Source organism: Oreochromis aureus, linkage group 6, assembly GCF_013358895.1.
Source record: "Oreochromis aureus strain Israel breed Guangdong linkage group 6, ZZ_aureus, whole genome shotgun sequence".
NCBI classification, from domain to species: domain Eukaryota; kingdom Metazoa; phylum Chordata; class Actinopteri; order Cichliformes; family Cichlidae; genus Oreochromis; species Oreochromis aureus.
Genome location: NC_052947.1, coordinates 37,897,515 through 37,912,155, shown reverse-complemented (window position 1 = coordinate 37,912,155; position 14,641 = coordinate 37,897,515). Strand labels below are relative to the sequence as shown.

At 43.5% G+C, this 14,641-nt stretch overlaps 1 protein-coding gene across 1 annotated transcript in view; it reads right to left on the bottom strand.

Annotated features, from left to right (window-relative positions):
• The window catches only part of maml3 (mastermind-like transcriptional coactivator 3), a 132,383-nt gene that overhangs the window by 58,135 nt on the left and 59,607 nt on the right, over nucleotides 1-14,641 (bottom strand). Inside the window, exons 2-3 of the mRNA XM_031754200.2 lie at nucleotides 10,782-11,525; nucleotides 8,155-9,093 (exon numbers count right to left, since the gene is read on the bottom strand). Coding sequence (XP_031610060.1) covers nucleotides 8,155-9,093; nucleotides 10,782-11,525 — 1,683 coding nt within the window. The remainder of the gene's footprint in view (nucleotides 1-8,154; nucleotides 9,094-10,781; nucleotides 11,526-14,641) is intronic.

The window sequence follows — 14,641 nt, the reverse complement described above, 5'->3', positions numbered from 1 at the left end:
TCTGAGAGCAGCTCAACTCAAGCCCTGACACGTGTGCCTGAGAGACAGAGAGAGAGATGGAGGGGTGTGCATGTGTGTGGCGACTCAGGCAACGTGTGTGTGTGTGTGTGGAGGTGGGGGGGGGGGGTTACAGAGCGAACAGGAGATAAAATGTGTGTATGTGAGAGAAGAAGGGAGGGGCGGAGGGAAGGTAATATCTGCTGCTCCTGGGAACAGATGGAGAGAAATTACTTGGTCCAGGGTTGTGCTGTCCTTTCCTCCATGTTTCAACATGAGGTTTGCAGCAGAGCCCAATGGATACTTGATATTTGATATTTGATATGGATTGACAATAATAATAAAAAAAACCCATGTAACACGGATTTCTTAGTTTTTGAGCATTGCTGATAATTACAATATATACTAAAATACGATACATTCTGACTTTGCTCATTTCCAGCTCCGTATTTGTTTATGCAGTCTACTCCAGTGACTTTGCATGACTTGATGCTCAGTTTGTTTTCTGTCTGAAACAAGCTGTTTTAGCTCCCTTTCGGATACTTCAAGCTAAATTACTTCTGATTGGCTGTGTGTGTGTGTGTGGGGGGGGGGGGGGCACTATACAACAGGTGTGAGCACACAGAGAAACTCCTCTCTGGAAACAAACCCTACTGTTGTAAAAGGAAAAAATGTATAATTCTTCGTTTTATACTGTTATTATTAATTACTAAAACCTATAATAGTCAAAGAATTAAAAAACATGTTTGCAAAATGATCGTGTGGATTTTTATTTGTTTTGTTCACGTTAAATTTCATGCACAGGAACAAATCTTTGGGCATCCTTGAGGCATCCCATCATGGTGCATTACCCACTTTGGCACCCACTGAAATACACAAGTGATTGTGCAAACATCCCCTGCTGGAGGCGCAGCCTACTGCACATTAGTACTCTGATTTCTGAATTCAGAACATTTTTTTTTCATGCTCAGATTTGAATTTCAAAGACACAGCTGTTCTGTTTCTGTGACACATGTTTGAGGAAAAATGCTCTCAGAGTGACTGAACATAGAAGCTGACTGTCATAAAATCAGCTGATAATATTTACAGTCCATGGGCTTGAGTCTTGACTGAGCAGTGGAGGGTGTGTAGACACAGTGAGTGGGAGGTTTTGGGGAGCTTCAGATATTTAATTATGGTAAATGTTTTTGCAGCGCTTTATGCCTCTCCTGCTTCGACGCATAGTGAAAATGTCATTTCACTTTTAGGTACCAGAAAACAGTTCAAAATAGGGTGGAATATAATCCACCGAGGTTTATTTTTTCAAATAATTACTTTCAGGTTTTCTCATTTAATATTACCCATGCACATAAGTCAGCACACATACAGGCAGGATATTGTGTTTGTCTGGATTCAGACGATTCTGGGATCATTTCTCCTGCTTAAATGTGCACGTATCACCCGATGGAGTCAATGATTAATCAGTCCATTTTAATTATTCTGCTCCTTACCTTTAACTGCTGATAATTTTCAGGAAGATTTAAAGTTTAAGCAATTCTATGCTAATGTTCAAAACCAAGACTCTAGCTTCTTCCCCGGTCCAACAATATCCACGAGTGGTTGTGAATTAGCTGCGGATGTGAGTTAGATCAAGTGCTGAATGTGTGTAGATGAAAGCACTGTATGAATGAATGGTCAATAAGACTAGAAAACTTTTATATAAATGTCATTTCCACTAATGCTGCAGGTTTTCTAACCCTAGATCAGACAGATGAGGGTGTGTCAAGAAAGTGCTGTCCTGCTGTGACTGATAATTGACTGGCATGGAGGGATCCTCACCTAATGCAGCTCACCTGAATCTTCTCGGCTATAAAAGCTATCCCAGGTGAACTGCTCAGTCTCTCTATCAACGTACTGCTGATGTTTGTCTCTTGGTTAGGTTACGGTGAATAAATTCTCTTTCATTTAAGTGAACTCCCTGCTTATCACTTATTATCCAAACCATGAAGGAACAAAACCATGAGCTGTAAATAAGGGTGGAGATGCATTTCGTGCATTGTCCTTGGAATCTACACTTAGGACCCAGTCCCTGAAATACTGGGCTCTAGTTGGGTGTACTTAAAAAGTGTGTGTGTGTGTTTTAAGTCTGCAGCTTTGTGGATGTCCTCCGTAGGAGGATGAAGAAAGGGATGAAAAAAGAAGACAGAGAGGCTTTACCTCTGGAAATAGAGGGGTGGAGAAAGTAAGAAGCAGGAAAGGATTTATCAGAGTGTGCATGCCTGTGGGTGTTTTTCAAACCCTGTCTACGCTGCTGAGTGCGTGCATCTGAGTGGGGGCTGGTGTCGTGACTCACGGGGCCATCAGCAGGCTCCTTCGTGCACCTCGGTTGGTGTGCGACGCCGTGATCTCCTACACTCATTCACACATACATGCAGTCAAACCTCCCGCTCAAATTCATCAGTAGAAGCTCTCCTCTGAGGCCAACGCCTGTCAATCCACTCTCATCCAATCATTACTCAGATAACCCCAGAGATCCGCCCACGAGCTGCTGGCTTCACACAGCTGCACACACTTCTGTGCAACAAGCCACATCCGCCTCTCTCTCTCTCACACACACACACACACACACACACACACACACACACACACACACACACACACACACACAGAGGCAGCCGCGTCATCCACCACATGCAGACATCCACACAAGCATCACGCACACGCCTTTGCTTCCCCCCACTTGCTGCTTCCACTGAGAGATCCGCCACCGTGGCGACGGTAACCGCGACAACGGGCATAAATTAGTGTCATGGCGATATGCAAAGCGAGGGAGCAACAATTAAAGCTTGACTAACGAGCTTTTGAGGAGCGAGGCTGAAGTTTCCCCGAGCAGCTGCTAACTGGATTAGCCTACACACAGAAACAGAGAGAGGGAGAGAGGGAGGACGGAGCAGGGAGACGGTGATGCTTAAGCACCACCTGTGAGCCAACACAGACACACAAACACACACCAAGCTAAAGGCTAGCATCCACACCAAAGCAGACAAAGAGAATAACGGCTAGGAACGGAAAAAAGACTCCCATCACAAATACAAACACACATTTTACCGATTTTTCAAGTGAGAAGAAGTAAGTACAACCCCTGCAGCAAACAGACATTAAGAAGGAGTATTTCTACCAATTAAACATAATTAAAGTATTTGAACACTCGAGCACACTTTTACTTGTAAAGTAACAGAACTTCATTAACTGGGCCTAATTTGAGTCAACAACCACCGGCACCTCTAATTCAGCAACTGAGAGAGGATCTGAAAATGAAGCTTAAGCAATATTTGCAAAGCAGGGGAACACCATAACGAACAACGTGCATCCAGTCAGAGCATTTAAACAAAAGGCTCAAAGAAAATTTGGTGGCTTAGCCTTAAAATAAGGTCTTTGGTAACAACTCGATCAAGATCACTAACAAACAAGGTTTCGACTCCCATTAAAGCACAGAACAGAGCTAATGCTATGCTAAAAAATTCACATGTTCATTTCTTTACTATGATGAGTACACGTGTCAAAAACTGAACGTCTGCTAGTCTGTGTCCCATGTTGCTCTTATAAAGCAGATGATTGGCTCGTTAGGGGAATGATCGGACAACCGCAATGTCTGACATGAAGAAAATTCTCCAATAGTTTAGCGCTATGTAATAGGAAATAGTGCATAGTAGTATTACTATGCACTATTTCCATTCCTAACCCGGTGCCATTGATTCATGGTGAGTTTCACTAAAGGTCCCATCATGGTAAAAGGCAAACAAAAGTTGCTACCCAGGCCTAGCATGCTGTTGTGCTTGTGTACTCTCACATGGGGGAAGCATTAAAAAAAAAAACTGTGGATCATCCGGTAACATGGACTGCTTTTGTTTGTGCTGTTGTTGGTCCTTCAGTTTACATTCGCTCAGTGAGGCTAAGAACTTCTTAGTAAAGAACTAAAACTAAGAAAACTGAAAATGGTCCATGGATGAGAAGCAGAGTCACTGTCTGAGCTTATTTGATCTTTGGTGTATTTTGGTGCTTCTTCCTCTTTGCGGTGAACTCCGCTGTGGCTACCTTTCCTGTGCAAGTGAACTTTCAACCAATCAGCATTCAACTTACGCTGATTGTCATGGCCACCAGGCCGCAAAATGTGTTGTTGCCGTTTTGGAGAACTCACGGGATTCTCTGAACGGGTTGAAATCGCTCTCGCTACATGGCCATAGAGCTACACAAACACGGGACTGTGGCCTTACTCCACAAGTCTGCAGTTTTTTGAGCTTCTCTAAACAGATCATCCATCCGCGCTTATTTACCCCAAGCATTCCGGGTCATAAGTTTGCCGATAGATGAAGTCATAAGAGCCTTTTTAGCATTTATTTCAAAGGTCTTTTATTATAGATTTCTCCTCAAATTCTAAGCCAAACTTCCTCTTTAGTTCATGTCATAAATTGAAAAACGTTACAGATTAGAGTTAAAAACTGAGCTACGACTCAGCTATCAATGCTAAGAGACTGATGGACACTTCAGTCTTGGTTACTTGTTTTTTTTTTTTTTTTTCCATCTTTCTGGATCTAAACTCAGAAGTCTTCTGTGTATTCGGTCCTTTCGGTCCTGCTTGCTGTAAGTGTCAGTGGGATTTTAAAAGAGCTTTTCCTCTGGAGCAGAACCCAGATGTTTTGGTTTCACTTCAGCTCTCCTTAACCTCTTCCTTATCAAGCTTTGACAGTCATCAGCAGATTTAACACACTGTGGTTTATCTGAATACGTCAGACACAATCATCTTTAAAGAGCTCCAAGAGCAGGATGATATTTGGTGTTTAACACAGAGTAAATGCTAATATTGGGGCAAAGAAACAAGTAGCTAATCATCACGTGATCTCTGCATTAGCTGCGCGGGACAAATAAAGGATAAGCAGCGATGAAGCTGCTACTAATACTGCAACTGGTTACTCAGCAATATGTTGGCTTTGCAGTGGGAAAACTACCGAATACACCTGAAAGCAATAATTATAATAAACACCGCTTATTATCTGTCTTTCCCATAAAGAGCATGTGCGTTTAATACCCCGTTCAGATTCATAGTAGGGGGGATAAGCTGCGATCTTTTTTCCAGGACTATTAATTTGTTGTTTTTGGCATATGCTGTAATTATTTTCAAGAGTTCTCACCATGACATGCTGAAGGAATTTTGCAGCTTTTATCCACTGGGCCTACAGTTTGGGCACAGATGGTTGGAAAGTCCAAAACTAAAAAACTGAGATTCCTAGACATTTTTTTTTAACTGGCACAACAATATTGCCAATTGGCATTAAATCTAATACGACCCACCTCAGTAACACTGATTACAGTTAAGCTATTCTTGAGATTTTGTTTTGCACTTTGATAGGTTTGGAGAAATCATGAGAGACCAATTATATGTTGTTTTCACAGGCTGAGCAGCATTATAAATGACCTAAGAAGTGATCTCGGTGTCTGAAATCTGTGAAATTTCCCTTCAAGTGCTACACCTAGTAGAAAAAAAGAAGAAATGACATATTTTTCCCACATGTTTTAACGTTTTATAGTTGATTTTGCTGATTTTATTTGAGACATGTCGCTAAAAATAAAACTTGCTAATTACAGTCAACGCAGTCGGGCTGCACGCGTGTCGAAAAGTGAATATTTTGCATTTCAGACACTCCACTCGGCATTGCTCACTTATTTCTCTCTTTCCAGGCCCTTGACTTTCTTTGTAATATGCTCCATCCTCCCTCCATAATAAATCTTTCGCTTTCTGCATTTGCCTTTCTCCTCTCTCTCTCCCTGTCTCTTCCCGGTCTCCAACTCTCCTCTGCTCACTCAAATAAATCTCTCCACCCTCCCCTTACACCCGTCCCCCCTCAAAAAAAATCTATGCAACACACTCAAACATACATGTGCACGGACGCGCTCATGCACACAAACACACAGCGCTCCAGGCAGCAGCCACAAAGGCCTCATATTAATAAATCTGCTCCTTTATTGGTGCTGAGTGTCTCTGGCAGAGAAAGAGGGAGGAGAGGGGGAGGAAGGAGGAGGAGCAGGACAGGAGACGCAGAGATCACCAGAGGGGAGGAGGAGGTGACTGACTGTAGCCGTATCGTCAGGACAAGGCGAGCAGAAGGAGACAGACAGAGACGTAAAGTGCGCCATCAACAAGCACTCGAACACGCAATTTCTATTGATAACTGCACACCAGCCCTGAGATAATGAGGAGCGCCAGAGCCACACAAGTGTGAGGTTTCACTCGAGTATGTGAACATTTGTTAAGATAGAGTCCACCCACACTCAAACGTCCTCCGTCCGGTGGATTATTAAGGACACCTGACACCTGGCTGAACCGCTGGAGCATTCAGAGTGGGCTGTGCTGATCACCAGGCTCAGGAAACAAACTGCCCGAGGTGGGCTTTCGGTAATGACAGCAGCTAGCTTGGCTTAGTGGTCCAATCTCAGCCATCAGTCAGCTGTGACAGATTGGGGATATGAGCTAAGGAGCCGTTTAGCTTTGGTGCTTGCTGTGGTGTGCGCGCGCTTGTGTGTCTGAGGGGAGGAGGTGGGGGGAGGCTATCAGTGCTGCTAGTGTTGCAGAGGCATCAATACACTCTCGACAGGCCATTTTCCTATGCCTATTCCCAGCCCTGGCTTGTTGCTGGGGCAACTACCGCCATTTTACCTTCCCTCGCTGCACCTCTGGAAGGCTTTTTTTAAAACGGCAATCCATGTTCTGCAGTACGTCCCAAGCAACTGGTCAAACAGTCTTAGCTCCTCTATTTTTTTCCCCGAGCCCCTGGCGTTGGGCATTCAGCTTAAAAATGCGGTCCAAATGAATTTTATAGGGAACTTCCAGTGCACGGGGAGTTTATTTAGCTCTTATTCAAAGGATGAGCAGAAGGTCATAGGTTGAATTTTCCCAGACACACGGACTGTATGCAAAAGATGGCTGTAGCTTCCAGGTATGGTAGACAATGCAGAAGCACGTTTCTAATGACCAGCAGGGGGCGATTTGTCTGGTTGCAAAAAAAGTGTGCTATACTAAAGAATTCAATTCCACAACTCACTTGAGTAAACGCTTTCCCGGTGAGCACATGATATGATAACTGATTGTCACAGTCAGAACTGCCCCCACTCATGAAATGCCTCAGCTCAGTACTCAAAAACATGACTTTCCAAAGCGATGGGTGACTATGTACATCTTTCTTATGCAGTCTCTTGTAACCTCCCTCTCTCCCTAACATGGTATTCATCTTCACAAAAACCGCTTTCATGATCAAAGCCACAAACACTTTAACAGACTGAGGTAGCCAACATGACGTCAGCCATTAGGTAATTAAGTCCTTCAGCTGAGTGCGTTTGCTGTCGCTATCTCTGTATCCTCAAACTTGATGTAATGATGAGCAATGATTGTATCCTGGTAAATCCTCCTCTTCGATTCTTGTAATGACCAAAGTTTACAAAACTGGCTTGTTGTTAAATTCAGCATGAGCTGAAACGAATAAGTGATCCATAAATTCATCAGGGAAGTGTTTACAGGGATCAGGGGGGCCAAGGGGCCTTTGCCCACAGACATTGCAGCCAAAGGTATCGCCTTGTGGTCGTTAAAAAAATCCATGTGTTCAGAAGTTATGTCCATATTTTACACTCAAGCTATTGAAAACTCGGGCAATATGTTGAACTGTGTCCAACCAGCCACTCCCAGTCCAATACCTCTTCAACTAACTTACCTAGCCTGGACTCTGGGATCATACATTGGGTCAGAAACTTCTCAGTGACTTATATACAGTACTTAACATCAACCAGTCAATGCCAGGTCTCCTTGGTGGTACATTTGGTAGTCATATATGGTAAGACTCTTAACTGCAGTTCAACACAAGAATAATGAGGGAGGTGGTGTATAAAGTTCATTATTTACAGAGCTGAATCATTATAAAGGCAGAAAACAGAACCAGAACCTCTGGACTCAGATATTCACTGACAGTCCAAATATTCATCCACTCTCCAAACCACACAACCTGCAGATGATGGAAACTCTCTGGACTAAAGTTTAAGCAACAGTACTGACTGCACATGAACTGCTTTGCAAATAATTCAACCTCCACGTTCTTAAGACCAACAACGGAGCACGCCAAGCCGTCCCCTTACCTGTCCATGAGGCTGCATGGTGTTGTAGGGCATGTTCTGGTTCAACACTTTCTGCTTCATCAGTAACATCCTCTTCTGCTCGTCACTCAGGTGAGCCGTCTGTCCTGGGATTGGCCCTTGCGTCTGCCCTGGCCCCGGACCCTGGCCACCACCTCCCGCACCACCCATGTAAGGTGGCATCATGGGGTTCTTGACCTGACTGTTCCCTGGCATGGGTGGGGTCATTCTCTGACCTATGTGATCCACCCCGCTACCACTGAAGTGACTCAGCGGTTTGGTGTTGCTGTAGGACAACATGCCTGCTGTTTGCTGCTGCTGTTGCTGCTGTTTGGACAGGGCGTTCTGGTTTATGCTGTTTGGCTGCTGCTGGCCCATCATGCCCATGTGGTTGTGAGGGAGGTAGTTGTTCATGGGGGCTTTGGGACCATTGTTGGGGGCCATGCCACCCACTAGAGGGCCCTGTGGTGTATTAAAGGCTTGCGGTGGATACATCATGGGGCTGTTGGGTTTGTCGTGGTTAAAGTGAGCGGAGTTATAGGGACTGGTTGGAGCGGCTGCAGGTGACCAGTTAGCTGCTTGCTGCTGCTGCTGCTTCTGCATCATTTTATTACGCTGCTGAGCAAATGCTTTCAGCTGCTCTGCATGGGAAAGCTCAGGCGTTACTGGTCCTACAGGCTGACTTCCAGGCGGTATCCCAGCTGCTCCAGGTCCGGTGCCCGCCTGACTGACTCCTGGCCCGGGGTTCATCATGTATCCATTCCCAGGCCTAGAGACTGCTTGTGTCTGAGCTTGGGTTGGAGTCTGAGGGGAGCGAGCCACGCAGTTGTGCAATGGCGAACCTGATGCCATAGCAACGGCTGGAGACTGCTGCAAAGGTTGCTGAGGAGGCGTCCCATTGGCAGTGGTGGCAAACTGAGGGCCTGATGAAGATGGTCGCACCTGAGGAGAAACCAAAAGGACATTAGCTCAGGCTAGCACCTTTCAAGTTTTCTACATAACATGTAGTTTAATCAGAATATGAAAAGCAAACTGAAAATGATCATTCGAGACTTTATGGGCCATTGCCACCATAAATTTTATACCGATGCGGTTTGGTACCATTTTGAGTACCAAACATTTTAGACACCAAACAATTTGTGTATAGCCATAATAACTAAGCCAACAAGCAGTTTACTGCTGAATGCTATTTGGCTTGAAAAGGCAGTCGCCTTTACCTTCCGATTAAGTTAACTCTTATGATAGTGCATTTGTTCCATTTGTAATGTTTACTCTGTAACTGTAAGTTTTACCCAATTACAGCAAGACCAGAAAGCCACAGCTGTGGTTCCTGCATTGCTCATTGCTTGCATGAAATGCCGTCAACAGGTCAACAAAGCTTGGTTTCCTGGAGTCTTTGAGGTGCTAGGTGTCTCTAGAAAACTCTGCACTTCTGTGATGAAATAGGAAAAGAAGTCTAAACGGGAATTAACGCAGCTGTTTCTCCCTCTGTGCTATTTGGAAATCTCTGTGCTTCTGAATTTAGGCTTCACAGAGACGCTTGTAACAATCCCCGTGCAAAAACAACAATGGCTAGGATAAACTGCTTGCTGTATTTCGTAATAACGCCACAGTGAGTTAATCTATCTTGTGCGACCACCACAGAGCCTACAGAGCATCTAGGCCCAATAACTTTAGCTAGCTAGGCAGTTTTCATTTTACTTAGAAGCTTCTTTCAGCTGCAGCCTTATTCACGACAGGTCGTCACAGAGGATGAATTTTCATATTTTCATATGGCACAGATTTTTATGCCAGATGCCCGTACTGACACAACACTCCCAGGGACCTATGTTTCCTCCCAAGTTTCAAACTGGGGGTCTTTCACATGTTAGGCAAATGTGTTACCAACTTCACTATAATGCAGTTAGAACAGCTGAGAAATGTCCAGAAAGTTGGACATTTTCTGTGTTGGCCTGCATTCTGGGCTGATTATATTCGGTTGGGCAATATATATCATTTCTGTACTGAAGTGTGCATCAATCTAACCTCAAAAAAGCATAACAGGAATGACAGTCAGGAATCGGGTCACAAGCTGATGACACAATTTACATCACTTGGATGGTTGCAGAGATTAAAACTGAGGATTAACGAACTGCAGAAATGCAGCAAATTCCTAAGTAGAAGTTCTTAGAAAATATCTGCCAAAGGTTTGCTTACTTTAGAGGTTTTTTCCTTTATTAAATTTTTGTGTTTTGCTAAAAGCTGCTTGTGTAAGACCAAAATGCTTCACAGGTAGCTTATGAAACACATCAATACTACATTTAGAAACCACTTCAGGTTTGTTTCTTGTTGATCACATAATTAACGGCTTCATTCACGTATTAGTCGTTTAAAACCAGTTTGGACTTAAATCAATCGGATCAAAAAGTTGAATCAGTGAAGAAATCTTAAAAGAGCATCAGGCATTTAAATTGGCACCAGCGACTGCGCTCTAAGAGCTATAATTACATCTTCAGAAATAACAGTGAGAGACATATATCATATAAATAAATACAGAAGTCTGATTTGCCTGAGGTGGTCATGACTTAGATTATGAGTTTGGGTTAAATACCCCTTCCAGTGGACATCATGTTGACTTTCTTAATACTGACCTGTGGTGAACCCATGGGAACCTGTGGGCCTCCCTGTGGAGGCTGAGGTGGAGGAGGAGGCAGTGCTGCTGGCGCTGCCCCCCCTCCCGCTGTTGTCGTATTCCCGGCTGCTTCCTGTGGGCCCGGCGTCTGATTGTTTGCTGGCCTGCCAAACTCAGCCTCTTTCTTTTCGTCAAAGTCCTCGTTGAAGAGGTCGTGCATATCGTCCTCTGGCACAGTATTGGCCAGCTCATCGATCAGCTCCTGCCACTCCTGGTCATTGAGGTTAATGTCAGAGAACAGCTTGTTCTGATTGGACAGAGATTGGGGATCAGACGACTCCATTCCAGCCCCGTCGTCCAGGGGCTCCTGTTTCAAGTCCTTGAGGAGGCCAAAGCTGTCCTCCAAGTCCAGTGAGCCATTTAGCTTCATGTCTGGGAGGTGGCTGCCACCGTTCTTCCCCAGCTCATCCGATGTCCGGCCTACATGGTTCCCGTTGCTGTTTGTAGTGTTGTTTCCGGCAGAAGTGTTAGGCCCACAGTGTATGGGCTTAATGTCCATTTGGTGATGCAGTGGAGAGATGGGCGGCACATTGTTGTTGTTATTGTTATTAGGGAGTCCTGTTAGTGAGTCCATGCCGCTGGAGCCTTCTTTCCGTACCCGTTTGGTGGTCGGCGAGTAGTTGCCTCCATCACAGATCCCATTCTGGTCTCCGTTGAGGGGCGATCGTGCGCTGTCCAGTTTTCTCTTTACAGTCTCCTGGAGCTGAAACAGAAATAAAATATGGTAAAGAAGCCGAATTACACTTTTGTTATTTACAGTTGTCTAGATATACTCAGTGTATGTGGAAGTAATCCCTGTGAGCCAAAAGTTTTTCTACTCTGTGAACTGTTTGATATCAGAAAGAGGTGTCCATAACAGAGCCATCTCAAGCACAGACGCTCCAAGCTAGTGCTTTTCAAACCTTCTGGTTCTGAGAGCTAGCCAATTAGAAGAAAGTTGGCTTTAAATGGGAAGAGATACAGTGGCTTATTTCAGTCACTGGATCGACTGAGGGACTATAGGTCAGAATAAGATAAGTAAGGATTATGTTGAACTGTGAATTCTGCAAAGGATGCTAATGTGACCCTGGAAATAAGCACAACACGACCACTTTAAGAAGTTATCTTGGATTATGAGACCACAGTAGTGTGAGATTGGCATAAAGCTCTGTTCTGTTTGGAAGGATGGTCTCATTTGGATCAATTCACATTCAGAAAGCAGCCCCATAATCACCTTATGATTGTGATTATCGCTACAGCATGCTAGCAATACAACAGAGCTAAGGTAGCTCATTTCAGAGAATGGATGGCTGTACCACGGCCTAGTTTAAGAAACTATGATTTATGCAAAGCCACTCAAAGCAGAGCACAAGAAGAAAAAACCCCAATGAGTCTCCTTTAAAGCTGGAGGCCACCAGAGATGGAACGTGTTAGTAACAGGAACTTTTCTGTGGTCTTCAGGGGGCTAATCATGAACACAACATGAGATACAAATCAATATAACAACAGGCTTCTTCCTCTCCACACACAGAGAACTGTCATGAGAAGGAGGGAAGGAAGTAAGTGTACTGAAGATCAAAATATCACCAAGACAAATCAATTACATGTTAAGCTCGGATTCATTCTCTGAAATTAGGCGTGCAGGCCAGGGATTTTTCTCAGTCCGTCTTCCCTATTTCTTCACGGATGCAACAGAAAAAAGAAAGAAAGAAAAAACACAGAAAAAGATGTGAATCCTGTAGGAGGGTTTCAGGGCATGTTTCCCAACACTCGCCTCGGGGGAAATTCTTTTAAATATCAACTTTGCACTGTGGATATATTTTAATCTTTATCGTGACGATTAATGGTAGAAACCCACCCGAGAATCAGAGTAATCTTTCTGCAAAAAAAATCATGTAAGTGAGACAACAGTTCAGAGCACTTAAAATGACAAAAAAAAGAAAAAAAGAGGAGAGTGCAAAGTGGTGTCCAACATTGCATTAAAGTACTCGTTCCCAAATGGAACAAGATAATGAACATTCAAACATTCAATTTACATGAAGAAATTAAAGTTAAGTAAATTATCACAGCGTTGCCGCATTTACTCATACAATTTGTCATGATGACAGTGCTATATAAACAGTGGTGGTGATGGGGTCTGTAAGCGAAAATTAATGTGGTGTTTACTCTCTGCAACTGCTCTTTGGTCAAGTGGAAGACAGGGCTAAGATATTATGCTTAGAAATTGATTTCACAACAACTGTTTTCCCCAAAATTTTCAGACGCTACTAAAAGTGAGCAATTTGGAAAGCAGTTAAAGCCTGTATTTTTTTTTTTTTTAAAAAGCACAAAAACACCATATCAAGTGGCAAAACTGTCAAATTACTTGCTGTTAAAAAATATAAATGCTAATTTTGCGTTGCAACAATGGGTTTCACAGAAGTTGGGGAAGCTACAGCAAACTTTTCCAGAAGCAAAGGTGGAGATGGGTTCAACGCTCTGCGAAAGACTGTGGGCAAATAGTTCACGATTTAAGAAGAACGCAAAACAGAAAAGAATACATAATATCATTAAAAGATTCAGAGAAATCTCTGCATGTGAGGGACTAGGCTGGAAAACAATACTGAGCTGCCCCGGGCCAAACTGCGATAAAAAGAGACAGGATCTTGTTGTGGAAGTAACTGCATGGGCTCATGAACACTTCTTAAAACAAATGTCAGTGAGCATCATTTTAAACTGCATCCACAAAAGTTAAAATTCGTATGAAGAAAATGATCATATGAACATGATTCAGAAAAGCTTCACTGGGCCAAAGATGGTGAACTGAGGTGAAGCACAAAAGTGAACAATAAAATCTGCATTTCTCTGAAGAAATCATGGCTGGTGTCCATGAGGAAAGAAGTGACCAGATTGTATCAGCACACAAAAACCAAAATTCCCTTAGAATAATAGAGAAAACCCTGATAGTCAAATGACCCAGTATGAGCAAGAACCTGGCAACAGTGGGAAGGAAAACCAGCATCGGGCAGGATGTGATGACACAGTGGAACAAACTGAAAAAGACATAAAGACATTTCCTGGATATTTTTATTTTTTCAGTTTTGTAAGAACGCAATATCAGTTAATTCTCTTTTTTATAAAAGTCGCATTTTTATTTTGGTTTTGCACAGCTAGTTTTAGTAGTTCGATAAACCTGCTGATCTGCAGAATCTACCTCAGACACATCAGAGCCCTCTGCCAGTAAGAAAATGACAGCTAACCTGAATAAAGTTTTAATTCCCAACAAAGGTTTAAACTAAAACAGGAGGAAAGACAAGAGAAGGCTAGCAGCCCTCTTGATGAACAATACCAGCATTTGTTTTTCTGAGGAGGTAAAGAAACATCAAAGGAACATCTGGAGTATTTGGCCCATTATTAACATCGGCCCCACATCTTATTGTAGGAAGCCACTGCCGCTCTGTGTCTCACAGCATAAGATAACGACGGGGTGCTAACAAACGCTGGCTGGCAGTTAAGGTAATCACTGTCATAGACCTGTGTGGGAGAGGAGAGGATGTATGGAGGCATGTGACATAACCCGAGTAATGGCAGGAGAGACCCGAGACAAAGAAAGAGGCAGAACACCTACAAAATCCCACCAGTTTGGCCTTTTTTTTATAAAAGCAAAAATGAGCTTTTCAAGTGGATACAGTTAAAAATCGACATTCTTACTGAGCAGTGGTGACGGGGAAGACTCTGCTGTATAATTGTCAGCAGGGGGGAGTTTTACAGTTAGCTAACAACTGAGTGTGACTGATGATAGAGGGCTTTCAGCTCAGTGCAGCAGTGATACTTTTATCATTGCTTTCCCGAAGATATGAT